Below are 16,327 nucleotides of genomic sequence, written 5' to 3' on the forward strand. Positions count from 1 at the left end.
ATGTAAGCAGCCACATGGGGTGACTGGCTATTGTAAGGAGCTGAGCAGCCACAGAGGTTTCCATTTCAGGCTTGCCATTCACACTAACACCTTGTCAGTCTTTTTTTTTTTTTTTTTTTGGGACGGAGTTTCGCTCTTGTTACCCAGGCTGGAGTGCAATGGCGCGATCTCGGCTCACCGCAACCTCCGCCTCCTGGGTTCAGGCAATTCTCCTGCCTCAGCCTCCTGAGTAGCTGGGATTACAGGCACGCGCCACCATGCCCAGCTGATTTTTTGTAGTTTTAGTAGAGACGGGGTTTCACCATGTTGACCAGGATGGTCTCGATCTCTTGACCTCGTGATCCACCCGCCTCGGCCTCCCAAAGTGCTGGGATTACAGGCTTGAGCCACCGCGCCCGGCCTCAGTCTTACCCAAAAGTTCATTGATGCCAAATCTTAGGCCACATGGTTCACGCAGGGAAAGTGGCTTCCAGAAGCTGATGACCATGGTGGATAATGCACCAAACACCCGGACATGGGACATTTCTTTTTTTTTTTTTTTGAGATGGAATCTCACTTTTGTCACCCAGGCTGAAGTGCAGTGGCTTGATTTGGCTTACTGCAACCCTTCCCTCCTGGGTTCAGGCGATTCTCCTGCCTCAGCCTCCCGAGCAGCTGGGATTATAGGTACATGCCACCATGCTCAGCTAGTTTTTGTAGCTTTAGTAGAGACAGGGTTTCACCATGTTGGCTAGGCTGATTTTGAACTCCTGACCCACCTGTCTCGGCCTCCCAAAGTGCTGGGATTACAGGCGTGAGCCACTGCATCTGGCTTGGTTTTCACTCATTTTTCCTTCTTATTCTCTGCAGTTCTCCTTTTTTTCTAGTGCATATATGAACCCATCATAGGAGCCAGATACAAAACCTCTCAGCAAGGCCACCTAGTCCTGCACATAACAGATATTTGCTGAGTACCTGCCCAAGGCCCCACCCTTAGTGAACCTGGGACAGTGCAAGAGTGTGCAAGTGCTGCCCTAAATGCTTTAGAGCTAGTGTTTTCTTTAACCCTGAGGATGCCTTTGGAAGGTGTAAGCAGCAGCCAGCTCCACAGGGAGCAGCCTGCAGAAGGTGGGCTATGAACACACCTGACCACAGGCATCTTCCCTGTGTACGAGGGCCTGTGTGTGGGTGTAGTGCAGGAGGAAGGGTGACAGTTCGTGGGGCGAGAGTGCCTTCCCTTGTTTTTGGCCTGAGCAGGGGGTGCTGGGAGGTACCAGTCACTGAGGTAGAGGTTAAGTAGAGAAAACCTGGAGTTCCTTTCTGTGCAGGTGAATCTTGAGAGGGCATTGTCTCAGTCAGATTCCTAGCAGGACAGATGGACACTCAAGTGAGGACTGTAGAAGCCTTTTTTGCATGGGACTCATTACAAAGGAGGGGCCAGGCCAGGGCCTGCTGCAGAGTGCAGGAGTAGGCAGCCCATGTCCCTCTAGCAGTAGTGTGTCAGGGAGGCCACATGGAGGAGTGGGGCCTGCACAGGGCACATGGGGCAGGGGTGGGTGGGGAGTGTCCCAGCCTCTCTCCTTCCTGCAGCCCCACCCTTGCTTGTCCCCAGAGGGAAGCTGGGTTTGTGACTGGCCAAGATAGCAAGACCCCCATCTCTACAAAAAATAATTAGCTGGGTATGGTGGCATGCATCTGTAGACCCAGCTACTTGGGAGAATAAGGCAGGAGGATTGCTTGAACCCAGGAGTTTGATGCATGAACTATGACAATACCACTGCATTCCAGCCTGGGTAACAGAGCAAGACCCTGTCTCTTAAAAAACCAACCCAAAAAGAGAAGTCAGAGAGCAGGGCAGGAAGGACACCTTTGGGAAAATGAACCAGCTCACCTGTGTCTGCAGTTCAGGCGAACCAGGCTGAGTACAGACAAGGGAGATCTCAGCTGCAAGTGACATTTCGGTGCCCAGGTATCAGCACTGACAGTGGGAGAATCAAAGTCAGAGTCCTGGGCTGCCCTGCTCAGTCATTTCTTATCAGCCTCCTCCCCTCCAGACTGAAGTAAAAACCTAGTTTAGTTTTGCTTCATAAGATCTGTTTTCCAGTGTATTTCACACTTGCATTTCTCTGCCTGGCCTGCTTGAATTCCGTGGTGCTCTTCCTGAACACTGGCACTGAGGTGTCTGTTTTCTAAACGCTGCGGAGTAGGTCAGCTGGCAGGCAGGTCAAAAGGCAGATGGTTGTTTAAAGACTGTGCCTCTGTTTGACCCAGAGAAACCATAGTGACATATTTGCTGTGCCCCCTTTTTCTTTAACGGGCCTGGAAGCAATTTCAGGCACGTTGTTTTGCGTCCATGGTGCATTTTCTCAGGCTGGGTTCCTCCACCACAGGTTCATTGCAGAAGAGGCCGCAGCTTCTGGGGCCAAGTGTGTGCTCACCCACAGCCCGACCTGGATCATCGACCCCATTGATGGCACCTGCAATTTTGTGCACAGGTGAGCTGAGCAGGGATCGCCTCCATTGGAGGGCTTAACATGTCCTCTTCTGTGAGGTTTTGTCTTTTCAAAAGCAGCATTTTTAAAGGCAGGAATATATAAACAAACCTATAGTAGGCTCATAGTCTCATTAGAAAGATGATCAGATCTTGAAATAAGGTTTTCCATTTGTGAGAGGCTCTTGGAGTATGTAAGGAAATCTGCACTTGTTTAAAAGCCAATTTATGTTAAAAATGTTGGATTGCATTTAAAAAGGACCCCTTCTAGGAGTCCCACTCCCCCCACTCCACCCCCACTGGAGAAACAGGCGAAGTTGGATACAAAGCCTGTGCTGCCCCACAGTGGCCGGAGTCCGACGTGTCGAGAGTGGCCCATGACAAGTGAGATTTAAGAGCCATCTTCCTGTATGAGAATGAACCTTGTGGTTATAAAAACCAGGAGGTTTGGGGAGTTCAGAAGGGCCTGTAGGGGGAGGTGAAGGGAATGGAACTTTGGGGATGGCAAAGTGACAGGGATGGGGAGGTGACAGGGACGTGACCACAGGTGTTCTCTGACAGGAACAGGTGGTGGTGCTGTGGTGCCTGTCTGGGGTCACACACAGGTGGCTGAGGGCCTGAGGCACAGAGCATCATGTGACTTTCACAAGAGGGCGTTTCTCCAGCTCTGGAGAACCCTGGAGAGATTCCCATTCCGTGGGTGGGTGGCCTGCGGCTCCCGCGTTCACAGTGCACGCTAGCACACTGGGCTACATGCGCTGAGTGGGAAGGGTGAGCAGAGCCCGGAAGTGGGCTCCTTTATGATCTGCCTCTGATGGCATGTTTATATGTAAAATGTGAAGTTATGCCATGCTAAGCACGGCCTTTTTCTCAGTGAGAACTGCCTTGAGAATTCAGTCGTGCCTACACAAGGTGACCCTTTTGAGGCAGTGGAGTCATGCCATCTGGTGCCGGCAACTGTGTCACCAATCTCTCATTTCAACTAAAGCATGACCCTTCCCAGGGCTCCCTTCCCTGGTGTATGTCACTGAGTGGAGCTTCATCACTATTGCACGCTCGTGGTTCCAGGGTGCTAATAATGGGGACATGGCAGGTGAAGCTCCATCACATGGTGAAGGCCACACATCTATCCAAGGGTCTTTGGTGGCTCCAGAGACACAGTTTCCAGTGCTTCCCTGTCTGCACCCCTGGGGGGAATCTTGGGACTGGGGAGGTGACTGAGAGAAGAGCAACAATTTCAGAGCAGGCTCCAGAGCTGATCCTGACCGTTCCTGAACCCCATGCTACAGCCGTGGCAATCACTGTGGTCTGAAGACATCTGAAAGCCACCAGCAGCTGCCACTCAGATGGCACCTGTTCACCCCTGTGCCTACCAGCACTGGGCCATAGCAGTGGGGGAAAGCTCTCCTGGGCACCAGAACAAGTGCGAGACCTGGCACATGGTGCATTTGCCCTGGAAGCCAGTGGCTCATCCCAGTGTCCTGCACACGCCAGCAGTCAGAGTTTCGTTTGTGTCCATTTTGCTTTGCATTTTTCCTGTCAGTTTGCAGTACCCAGCCTTTCCTGCTTGTTTTTAAGTTCCAATGATCTCCCTATAAAGGAAGGATTATTTTGAAGATACTGAGCAGGAACAGCAAAACCACAGACCCACAGGCAAACTGTTCTTGAATACTGTCCGCAGCCATGGCTGTCCCTACAGCTGGCTGCTGGGCGCTCAGGCAGGTCCAGAAATGCTAGCAGTGCCACGAGGTGGGCTGTGGCTCAGAACTGGCTCCTGTGGGGAGGCTGCAGTGCCTCCTGGGACCACCTGCCTGGCACCCCACCTGGGACTGGGGTCTGGCTTTTGGGGAGGGCTCTGCCGTCCCTTTAGGTCTGGAGAACCAGAAAACAGATGATTGAGATCATTCCTAATTGGGCATCAGAGCGTTGTTGAGTCACGTCAGTCTTATGTGACTTTCATGGTGCTGTTTTCTTTCAAGGTTAGCTGCCTTACGACATGGTCAGTTTAGTCTGTTTTTCTTGGAAGCAGTTAGTGAAATTGTGGGAAGCAGTTTTTAAACAACCAACCCACCCAGAGTGTAAGAAGGTCCTTCTGAGCCTGGGAGGAGCTGCACAGCACACAGCTCCCGCACAGCACACAGCTCCCGCACAGGCTCCCGAGAGTTGCTGCTCTTCCTCCGGAGAGTAAACCTTTCTATCTTCCTTTGCAGATTCCCGACCGTGGCAGTCAGCATTGGATTTGCTGTTCGACAAGAGGTGCGGGTGTGGCCTGGCCCCCCGGGCCCCTCCCTGGACTCCCTCTGGCCATCCTTCCTTTCTGGCTTCAGCCTCTGTGCGCTGGGTTTGCAGTTTACCCTGTGCCTTAATCATGACTGGCAAATCCAAGCCTGTGGGTTTCAAATCTGAGAAAATAAACAAGGGCAGACTGGCTTTGGGGTGTGCAGGGTGGGGCTCCGTGGTTGGCCTTCATCCCCCTTGGAGGGCTGGCCTCGTGTTCCCCCGGGGTCTTTTTGTGACATTGCTGTGGAAGCGGAAGTCCTGAGTGAACTGTCCAAGTCCGTCTCCAGCTGACCCCTAGAGCGTGTGATCTGCTCACAAACTAAAAGGAGCACTTATTTTTGGAGAACGTCCTCAATCCCAATATTCTAATCATTCTTTCTTATCTTCCTCCGGTTATTAGCATGAGAACGCAGCTTTTTCAGAGTTCCCATAGGCCTTCTGAACTACACAGTGTTGTGGGACCTGCATGGAAGGCATGGGGCTGAGGTTTCAACCTTATTAAGCAATTCAAGCAGCAGCACTGAGAAGAGCCTTAATTTCTTTGTAATTAAAACAGTTTTATTTAAATAGTGCTCCATGTTTCTCAAAAGCAGCCCTCCTTCAGAGCAGCATTTGTACAGTTTCCCCTCAGTCTCAGCACAGACTCCCTGGCAGGGGAGCTGAGAGAAGTACTTAAGATGAAGTACTTATGTACTAAAGTAACTCAAAGTACTTAAGCTGAAGATAAGAACTGTAATAGTGAAATTTGCCTAAGGATGCAGTGATTGACTTCTTTCTCTGTCAAATAATATTGTGTCGCCCAGTGAGTGTAGGAGGCTGAGCAGCACTTCAGGGGTTGATTGCTCTGTGACTGTGCGAAGGGCTGCTGGAACAAGTGGCTAGGTCCTCAGCCTCTCTGTGGGTCTGCTAGGGTCTGTCCTCTGTTCCTAGACTGAACACAGGAGGTCCTGGCTTCTACTGGTGGTCTCCTCCGCATGGGAGTGGGGATTGGGACATTCCTCTGTGATCTGGGAGCCCTTCACAGGCCTCAGAAACTAGCCCAATTCTAGGACTGACCTGGTCATGAGGATCCCTTTAAAGCCAGGGTACTGGAAGGGGAAGCATGAGGAAATGCTGCCAGACAGCTGCAGGTTCTGAATAAGTGCTGACTGAATGACCCACCCCAACCCCCAGAAATGAACCCTTTTTCTAGCTTGGGGCATCCACTTCAGTGTGGTGGTGCTCACCCCAGGGCCAGCCAAGCCTTTCCTAAAGCATTTGGCTGGGGTGTTATTTTTCATTTTCCAGAGAGGTGAACACTTGGCTAACTTGTTAAGCAAGCACGCTTGCCCTTTTTAACCCTGAGTGGTGACAAGTCGGTAGAGGAAAGGTCACAGAGGCATGCGGCTGTGGGCTCCTGTCCTTTTCTACGTTGACCTCTTCTTTTCCTTGCTTTGTCCTGGGAGGCGGTGGTCTGACACTTTGTCCCCTGATGGGGGCCAGCGGGCTGCTGTTCAGTGCACTGCCTGCTCACGGGCCAGTCCTGAACCTGCGGCGCCGCCTCTCCCTCTCTGGGGCTGACCTTGGGCTTCTGGAATAGCGCTGGCTTTGCAGATGCATTCTCCATTCTTCACACGTCAGTAATTTTGAGGATTTCTTACGGGGTTCGATTAGAGTCACAAGTAACCTCCTTTTTTTTCCAGCAACAAAAGGGGCCTTTCTAAAAAGTTAAGCTGTTTCAATAGCTTCTGGCTACTAATGCTTGATTATGATGTTAATTTTTAAAGTTTTACCAGTCTGAATAAAGTTTAAAATGTAGTTATTTAGCAAATGCAAACTTACTTTTATGCCCAGGTCTCATATTAAATGCAGACAGTGCTTTTTCTCAGTTCCTTTTGGAAAAGTCGCTTCTGTCACATTGTCATGTGTTACCCTAACACCTAGCACAGCCTTCATCTTTGAATTACGATGTTTTTTCCCACATCAAATGAGTGAACCGCCTTTGTTTTCTGTCCTGCCTCTGCCGCCCACAGCTTGAATTCGGAGTGATTTACCACTGCACAGAGGAGCGGCTGTACACGGGCCGGCGGGGCCGGGGCGCCTTCTGCAACGGCCAGCGGCTCCGGGTCTCCGGGGAGACAGGTGGGCTTCACGAGGCTCGTCTCAGTTTATTTCTGAAGAAGTGTGAAAGGAGAATGCTAAAGCGACCAAGATGTGGGACAGTGGTGGAGGTCCCCTGCTGATGGTACCATCTCTCTTTAGGGACATCGTGTCCCTGATGAGCAGCCAGTCTGTACCTTAGTGTTCTTGTTCACGTGGCCAGGAGCTTTACATGGCCTCATTCCGCTTTGCACTCACATCCCTTATCTTTCAGGCTAAGAGCACTCCAGTCTCAGTCAGGATTTGGTCGTAGTGTGACTGGGTGAGCAGCCCAAGGCCAGGCGCAGTCAGAGTGCACTGTCCCCCTCAGAGCGCCCAGGTACACCTCAGTGGTCCCGACGTTGCTAGGCACTGCCACCTAGGTGCAGTCTGTATTCCCTGAGTGTGCACAACAGTGACTGGCTTCAGCTTCTGTGAGAAGAGCCATCCTGGGAATTGAGTGGTGTAAAGAGGTACTTTAGCCCCTCCTCTGCAGCTATGGCCTGCCCTGATTTCCTTAGCCCAGAATCTCAGGGTCATCCAGTGGCTCTAAGAGAGGGCTCCTGTTTCCTGCATATTGCCTAGCACCACCTGTCCTGAATGGGCCAGTTTAGGTCTTCACCGATGCTTTTGGCCTTTCTCCCACATGGATGAAGCTGGTGCTATTTTACCGCATTGTGAGACAGGTACTGTAGAGAACAGAAGGACGCCAGACAAACAAGAGAGGAGGCTCAGCCTAGTAGCAGCTGCATGGGAGACTGGAAAGCTCCTTAATACCCATCTGTTTGGGTTGGAACAGGCGGAAGTGCATTGCTGCCTGTTAACTGCCTTGTATGTTTCTGGCATGGACACCATGTAGGGCCCCACATCTCATTCCCTGCCGGCCACACTCTTCCTTCTGCTCCCCCATCAGCCTTCTTGCTGCCTTCTCTCTTGACCCACTTCCAGCCTCTATTTTAAAAATTCCTTTCCTGGCAGCCTTTCTTCATTGTTTCTATTTATTCCTACTCTTTTCCTCCCTGGCTGATGCCTGGGTTCCCAGATGGCCTCCAAGGCTGTGAGAGGAGCTGGGACCGCAGCTCATCCCTGCTGCTGTGAGCCCGTGTGCGGGCCAGGATGGATGAGGTGTCAGGAGAGGGCCCGCCACCGTGTGAGGGACACGTTGGGTGGGACTATGCGGAGGAGAGGAGGTGGCCACGCGGTGGCTGGGAGAGCCCAGAGCACGGGGAAGGGAGAAGTTATGGGGACCTCTGAGGGGTAGCCAGCAGCTGGACTCACCAGTAGGAGCTTCTGAACCCAGAGAGGTCTCGGAATGGCCTCTGGCCCTGCCCCACCCTCCCTTTCCACAGTGTTTTGTTTGGCCATGTAAAAGGTAGCTTTAATTACAGCCGTGCGTGCCAGGAGGTGCTCACTCCAGCCTCATTGTGTAACTAACTGGTGGTGAGGAAGCATGCTATTAAGCATGCTTGGGTGAACTTTGCTCTATATTTCGCTGGATTATAACACTGAACTCTATTCACACACACTCGGCGTCCTGGCCGGCCGCCCTTGTAGCTCAGTCAGCCTGCAACTCTGTGTCCTCCCAACCTGCAGGCTGCTAGCTCAAGCACCAACTCCACAAGGGAAAGGGCTTTGTCTGGTGCCCCTTTATCTGGCTCACAGTAGGCCTGGTAATTTCATAGAATGAAGGAAACATGAAGTGCTCATGTTCTACATCTCATTTGTGACTTTAGAAAAGTTCTGATGAATAAAGTACAGTGTGTTTTCTACCACAGTTGTTTTCTTTCCTGTGGGTAGCTGGACTTCTGGAGGTAATAGTGCATGCTCTTCAGCAGCACCATCTCTTGTTGGTACCACGCAGACCCGATTTCAGATCCTGATTCTGCTACTTTTTTTTTTTTTTTTTTTTATTTTGAGATGGAGTATTGGCCCTGTCTCCCAGGCTGGAGCGCATTGGCACAATCTTGGTTCACTGCAACCTCCACCTTCTAGGTTCAAGTGATTCTTCTGCCTCAGCCTCCTGAGTAACTGGGATTACAGGCATGCACCACCATACCCAGCTAATTTTGTATTTTTAGTAGGGATGGGGTTTCACCATGTTGGCCAGGCTAGTGTCGAGCTCTTGACCTCAAGTGATTCACCTACCTCAGCCTCCCAAAGTGCTGGGATTACAGGCATGAGCCACCTTGCCTAGTGGATTCTGCCACTTTCTAAGGTGACTGGAACTCAAGCAAGTGCCTTAACCTCGACGAACCTCAGTCCTCATATTTAAAATGGGGATGATGATGATAAGAATAAACGAGAGGATTAAATAAGTTACGCATATAAAGCACCCAGCACAGTGCCTAGGGCACAGTATCCTAAAATGAGAGCCATTATCAAAGAAGAAACTTGAATCTTTGCACAAGACCAATCAAGTCATGGCCCATTGTTAAAATGAGGGCTTGTTTCTGGAGGACACAGTCATTAAAACCACCACCACTAATCTCTGTCTCTCTCTTTCTCTCTGCTTCCTTTGGCTTCCCCTTTCTTATTCCTATTATGCCTTCCTGGAATGTCTTCAACTCAAGTTTAAAAACAACACTGGATAGAGGTAAAGGATTAGAAGAAGGCAAGAATTTTATTAGCTGCTTCTTCAAATTCTACCATGCGAAATTTCAGACATACAGAAAGTAGACAGAAAAAGCACAGTGAAGGCCCATGACCCCTCACACGACAGCACGCTTGTTTTGTGCTTGTCCACCAGGTCCCGCCATCCCCAGCTCCCTGAAACCAATTGCAGGCATCAGGTGACTTCCTAGCCAGTACTTCAGCGTGTCTCCAAAAACACAGACTGCTCTCGTACAACCACCCACAACATCAATATCATTCTACCCCAGATTCATCCCTAAAATCATCAAATAATCCCATCAGTGTTCAAATTTCCAATTGTCTCATTTTTACGGAAAGTGGCCTCCTAAGGTCACAGTCTGCATTCTGGGGGACTTCTGCTCCTGGGTCAGTCTGTGTTGCCTTTTCACTGGACAGTACTAGGAAGTATTTTTTTTTTTTTTGAGACGGAGTCTTGCTCTGTCGCCAGGCTGGAGTGCAGCGGCATGATCTCAGCTCACTGCAACGTCCGCCTCCAGGATTTAAACAATTCCCCTGCCTCAGCCTGCTGAGTAGCTGGGACTACAGGTGTGCGCCACCATGACCGGCTAATTTTTTCTATTTTAGTAGAGACAGGGTTTCACCATGTTGGCCAGGATGGTCTCAATCTCCTGACCTTGTTATCTGCCTGCCTTAGCCTCCCAAAGTGCTGGAATTACAGGCATGAGCTATAGCACCTAGCTTTTTTGTTTGTTTTTATTTTTTGAGACAGGGTCTCACTCTGTTACCCAGGCTAGAGGGTAGTGGTGCAGTCTTGGCTCATTGCAACCTCCACCTCCCAGGTTAAAGCAGTTCTCCTGCCTCAGCCTCCTGAGTAGCTGGGACTACAGGCACACTTCACCATGCCTGGCTACTTTTTTTGAATTTTTTAGTAGAGACAGGGTTTCACCATGTTGGCCAGGCTGGTCACAAACTCCTGACCTCAAGTGGTCCTTTCGCCTCAGCCTCCCAAACTGCTGGGGTTACACACATGAGCCACTGAACCTGGCCATGTTTTTAATATAGAACTCATCATGAGTACGTGGATGTTTTTAATTCAGATGTATGACTACAAGCTTTTCTGCTTAACTCTTATGTTTCCTTTCCCCCATGCCAAAAACCCTGACTCACAGTGACACCAGGGATGAACAAATTAGTAATAATCGCAGTTAACTTGTTTGCTTTATTCCCACAATACACGCAGATCCGTTTCAGAATAACAATACTAGCCCTCCATCAGCAATTGTTAGTTTCTTTTTCCCCCCCACTTTGCTTTCCTTTATCATTTTGTCCTTAGTGCACCTCCCAGTGGGATGTCTCATCAGGTCACTGCAAGGTTCACTGAAGTGGGTCCTCTCTGCTTCCTCTAGTTATGCCACTAACTGAAGATAATCATTTAGATATGTTTGTTGCACTTTGTTATAATTTAAAGGGGTTACTTTTTGAAATTTTGATCTTGTTTGACAATTATGTTCAAAAAAAGTACAGTGTTTCAAAGTCAAATCTATACAACAAAATCTGTTCCAAGGTGTTTAGCCTCTGTGTCCCCTCAGCCTCTTCCTCCTCCTATAGATAACCATTTAAAAATGTAATGGTTTTCGGGCGCGGTGGGTCACACCTGTGATCCCAGCACTTTGGGAGGCCGAGGCAGGTGGATCATGAGGTCAAGAGATCGAGACCATCCTGGCCAACATGGTGAAACCCTGTCTCTACTAAAAATACAAAAATCAGCTGGGCATGATGTACGCACCTGTAGTCCCAGCAACTCAGAAGGCTGAGGCAGGAGAATTGCTTGAACCTGGGGGGCGGAGTTTGCAGTGAGCCGAGATCGCGCCATTGCACTCCAGCCTGGCGACGGAACAAGACTCTGTCAAAAAAAAAAAAAAAAAAAAAAGCTTTAACTGGCCGTTGTTTACTTTAGGTGTGTTTTTAAATAAGCAGTTATCTTACTTGCTTTTGTTCTTTGAGTATAATTTTAATATTTAGAAAAGTCTATAGTTTTGTTCTAATAATTTCTTTTGTATCAAAATTTTTAGAGAATATACCTAATTCCCTCCTTTATGGATCACTTATTTATCTTGTAACTCTTCATCCCTCACTTCTTACCATACACTCCAGTATGTGTTTACAAAATGATATCCTGGTTAGGCACGGTGGCTTGTACCTATAATCCCAGTGCTTTGGGAGGCTGAGAGAGGAGGATGGCTTCAGTCTAGGTGTTCAAGACCTGCTTGAGCAACATAGCAAGACTGTATCTCTACAGATAATTTAAAAACTGGATGTGGTGACACACACCTGTAGTTCCAGCTACTCAAGAGGTTGAGATGGTTGGCCAGGTGTAATCCTAGCACTTTGGGAGGCCAAGGCAGGCAGATTGCTTGAGCCCAAGAGTTCGAGAGCAGCCTGGCCAACATGGCAAAATCCCATCTCTACTAAAAATACAAAATTTAGCAGGGCATGGTGGCATGGGCCTGTAGTCCCAGCTACTTGGGAGGCTGAGGTGGGAGGATCACCTGAGCCTGAGAGGTTGAGGCTATGGTGAGCCATGACTGCATCACTGAACAACAGCCAGGGCGACAGAGTGAGACCCCATCTCTTTATTTTCTTTTGTTTTTTTGTTTGTTTGTTTTTTTGAGACAGAGTCTTGCTCTGTCACCCAGGCTGGAGTGCAGTGGCACAATCTTGCTAACTGCAACCTCCACTTCCTGGGTTGAATTGACTCTCCTGTCTCAGCCTCCTGAGTAGCTGGGATTACAGGCACCTGCCTCCGTGCCTGGCTAATTTTTGTATTTTTAGTAGCAATGGGGTTTCACCATGTTGGCCAGGCTGGTCTTGAACTCCTGACCTTAGGTGATGCACCCGCCTTGGCCTCCCAAAGTGCTGGGATTACAGGCATAAGCCACCATGCCCGGTCTCAACCCCATCTCTTAAAAAGATAACCTTTACTCTCAGTAACAGTTGACAAGCTTGTTCTATGGATTGTGTCCTCTCTCCATCATCTGTCTACCTCTGGATGGCTGCACTGCATACTCACTGGGAAAGCACTTTCACCCCAAAGCTGTCATTCAGTCTTGGTTCCACAGGTAGGTACAGATTTAACTCCACCACTGTCTTGCATGCTGATACTTCTCCAGTCGTTCTGGTGGCATGAAGTACATTTTCTAGTATAGCATTTTTAAAGCTTTTTGATCTTAGGACCAACTCATCCATACTCCTGAAAAAATTACTGAAGGCCTTTAAAATATTTATTTATTTATTTATTTATTATTTATTTATTTATTTTGAGACAGAGTCTCATTGTTGCCCAGGCTGGAGTGTAGTGTCGTGATTTTGGCTCACTGCAACTTCCACCTCCTGGGTTCAAGCGATTCTCTTGCCTCAGCCTCCCGAGTAGCTGGGACTATAGGCGTGCGCCACCACGCCCCACCAAAAGGTCTTTAAAATATTTGTTAATTCATTTTAGGATGAAAAATATTACATTTTAATATAAATAATATATGTTTATGAGAAATAATCATATTTTCCAAAATAAAAATAACTTCAGTGAGGCCAATGGGATAGTTTTACATTTTTTCCAAATTTCTTTATGTCTGGCTTGAAGTAAGACTAGATTCTCATATTGCTTCAGTATTCAACTCTGTTGTAATAAGTTGTTTTGATGTTCTTTATTTTTAAATTTTTTTAAAGAGATAGTCTTGCTCTGTTGACCACACTGGAGTACAGTGGTGTGATCCACTGCAGCCTCCAACTCCAGGGCCCAAATCATCCTCCCACCTCAGCCTCCCAAGTAGCTAGCACTACAGGTGCTCACCACTATGCCTGGCTAATTTAAAAAATAACTTTGTAGAGACAGGGTCTCTACAAAAGATTAAAATTTAAAAGATTTCCCAGGCTGGTTTAGTATTTCTGGCTTCAAGCCATCCTCCCACCTCAGCGTCTGAAAGTGCTGGGATTACAGGTGTGAGCTGCCACACCCAGCCTGTTTTTGATATCTTAAAAACTATCTAACCTCACACAGATACATAGTTGGAAAAAGGAGAAATATTTTAAATCTCTTTTCAGATAATTGAGGGCATTATTATTTGATATCAAACCAAAACTCAACAAGTAGTAATTTCTTAAAGTTAGTTGCCATGTGAAATCTAATGATGTAGTAGTGGATTTGTTGGTACTCAGTCACATTGAAACCCACTGGGCCATCTTGTACTTTGAATGGATCTTTTGTCCACTGTTGATGTTATACCATTATGCATTGGTCGTTTGGGAAATGATTTCACTGAGACTTTCAGCTCTTCTAGATGTTGATGTAGTTTTTAATAAAATACTAAAAGTGTCATATTAATATCACCACTCCTCAGGAGAGCTCTTGAAGTGTCGGAAAGTTGTCAGGCTTACAGTGGTAGATCGTTTTTCCCAAAATCTTTTTTTTTTTTTTTTTTTTTTTTTTTCGGAGACAGAGTCTCACTCTGTTGCCCAGGCTGGAGTGCAGGGGTATGATCTCGGTTTACTGCAACCTCCACCTCCCAGGTTCAAACAGTTTCCTGCCTCAGCCTCCCAAGTAGCTGGGATTACAGGCATGCACCACCATGCCCGGCTAATTTTTGTACTTTTAGTGGAGTCAGGGTTTCACCATGTTTCCCAGGCTGGTCTTGAACTCCTGACCTCAGGTGATCCACCTGCCTCTACCTCCCGAAGTGCTGGGATTACAGGTGTGAGCCACAACGGGCTTTTTTTTAAATTTTAGAAGAGTTTTCTTTTCTTTTTTGAGATGGGATCTTGCTCTTGTCGCCCAGGCTGGAGTGCAATGGCACAGTCTCAGCTCACTGCAACCTCTACCTCCCAGGTTCAAGCAATTCTCCTGCGTCAGCCTCCTCAGTAGCTGGAATTACAGGCATCTGCCACCACTCCTGACTAATTTATTTATTTATTTTTGAGACGGAGTTTCGCTTTTGTTGTCCAGGCTGGAGTGCAATGGAACGATCTTGGCTCACTGCAACCTCCACCTCCCGGGTTCAAGCTATTCTCTTGCCTCAGCCTCCTAAGTAGCTGGAACTACAGGCATGTGCTACCACGCCTGGCTAATTTTGTATTTTTAGTAGAGATGGAGTTTCTTTATGTTGGTCAGGTTGGTCTTGAACTCTCAACCTCAGGTGATCCACCCTCCTTGGGCTCCCAAAGTGCTGAGATTACAGGTGCGAGCCACTGCACCTGGCCCTAATTTTTGTATTTTTAGTAGAGACAGGGTTTCACACCATGTTGGCGAGGATGGTCTCAATCTTCTGACTTCAGGTGATCCACCTGCCTCAGCCTCCCAGAGTGCTGGGATTACAGGCATAAGCCACTTCGCCCAGCCTAGAAGAGTATTTTTTTATTACAGTTGTTAGTATTTTTTAATTTCCAAATTGTGTTTCTTTGTTTTTTGTCTTTTGGGACTTGAATATATATTGGGCCTTCAGTATCATTTCCTCTTGTATCCTTATTTATTTTTATTTTTTTGAGATGGAGTCTCACTCTGTCGCCCAGGCTGCAGTGCAGTGGTGCGATCTGGGCCCACTGCAACCTCCACTTCCTAGGTTCAAGCAATTCTCCTGCCCCAGCCTCCCAAGTAGCTGGGATTACAGGTGCGGGCCACCACACCCGGCTAATTTTTTTGCATTTTTAGTAGAGATGGGGTTTCACCATGTTGGTCAGGCTGGTCTCGAAATCCTGACCTCAAATAACCCGCCTACCTCGGCCTCCCAAAGTGCGGGCATTACAGACATGAGCAACCTCGCCTGGCCTTTTCCTTTTTATCTTTAGCACCAATTTCCTTATTTAAAAAAGTTTCCTCCTTTCACCCTCAATTTCTTGCAAAGCATAATCTGTTGTGTTTATTCACTGTGTACCTTTTTGTTTGTCTTCTTTTCCGAAATATTTCCTTTATGTAATTTTTCCTAAGCTCCATGACCTCTGATTTGGATTATACTGTTTCCTGATACTCTTTATTACTCCTATTTTGTGGTCAGATCTTTTTTGGCAAAATTCTTTTATTGACTTAGACATGTTACTCTGCCCCTTACTCTTTTTTTCTTAGGATACTTGTGTGTAGGATTCAACCATAATTCTTTTTAGTTAACTTGTTACTTGACATTGGATTCCTGGGCTTTGGGGGCTTGGAGGGCAGTGGTGGGTTGGCTGTAGACAGCGTTTGTAGTTTCATGGTTCTAGAGCTCCCTCTTCAGTGTTTTTGTGAAGTATTAAAAAATTGGCCTTGTCTTTAGATTTTTGGCTCTTTTCCTCCTCTTTGCGGTTATCTGGACCTTACCTTCTTCTGCCCTCTTCTTCCTGTCTGGTGGCCTTGGAATTTACTCCATGAGTTTCTATACAGTGCTGGGTCCTGTCCTGAGAGGACAGGCCCTGAGGAGTCAGTTGGGAGCGACCACAAGGCAGCGGCTCCTCCCTCTCAGCTTCCCCACCCGCACCAGGGACCCAGGACTTCTGCAAGCACAGCCCCCAAGGCAGTGCCCGAGGGGCTGCTGGGGTGGTTTGTGAGGCTCTCCTGTCTTCCTGTGCTTCCCCCTTCTTCCCACATAGGTTCTGGTGCCCTGTGCACCTGTACTGCTGCAGGGTTGCCCCGTCCGCTTGTATTAGGAGTGTGGATAGACCTCGCAGATATGGTTTTTTTTGGTAGACAATGTCTATGGTTGCATTTTTTGTTCTCCAAGTTGCTCTGTTTTATCAGGGAATTTGGAGAGATTTAAAAACTATGGGCCATTACACAGAATTCCAATTCTGTCTTTTTCAGGATTCTAAACAGTACTTTTTCCATTAAAATTACTTGGGTTTAAATAA

General features: G+C 48.0%; 1 protein-coding gene across 1 annotated transcript in view; it reads left to right on the forward strand.

Moving 5' to 3' along the window:
* Positions 1 to 16,327, forward strand: part of IMPA2 (inositol monophosphatase 2) — a 57,222-nt gene that overhangs the window by 30,857 nt on the left and 10,038 nt on the right. The window contains exons 3-5 of the mRNA XM_032293413.1: positions 2,370 to 2,474; positions 4,681 to 4,726; positions 6,763 to 6,871. Of these exons, the coding sequence (XP_032149304.1) occupies positions 2,370 to 2,474; positions 4,681 to 4,726; positions 6,763 to 6,871 (260 nt within the window). The remainder of the gene's footprint in view (positions 1 to 2,369; positions 2,475 to 4,680; positions 4,727 to 6,762; positions 6,872 to 16,327) is intronic.

Source organism: Sapajus apella, unplaced genomic scaffold (assembly GCF_009761245.1).
Source record: "Sapajus apella isolate SASKATOON/1434 unplaced genomic scaffold, GSC_monkey_1.0 scaffold29, whole genome shotgun sequence".
Classification (NCBI taxonomy): Eukaryota; Metazoa; Chordata; class Mammalia; order Primates; family Cebidae; genus Sapajus; species Sapajus apella.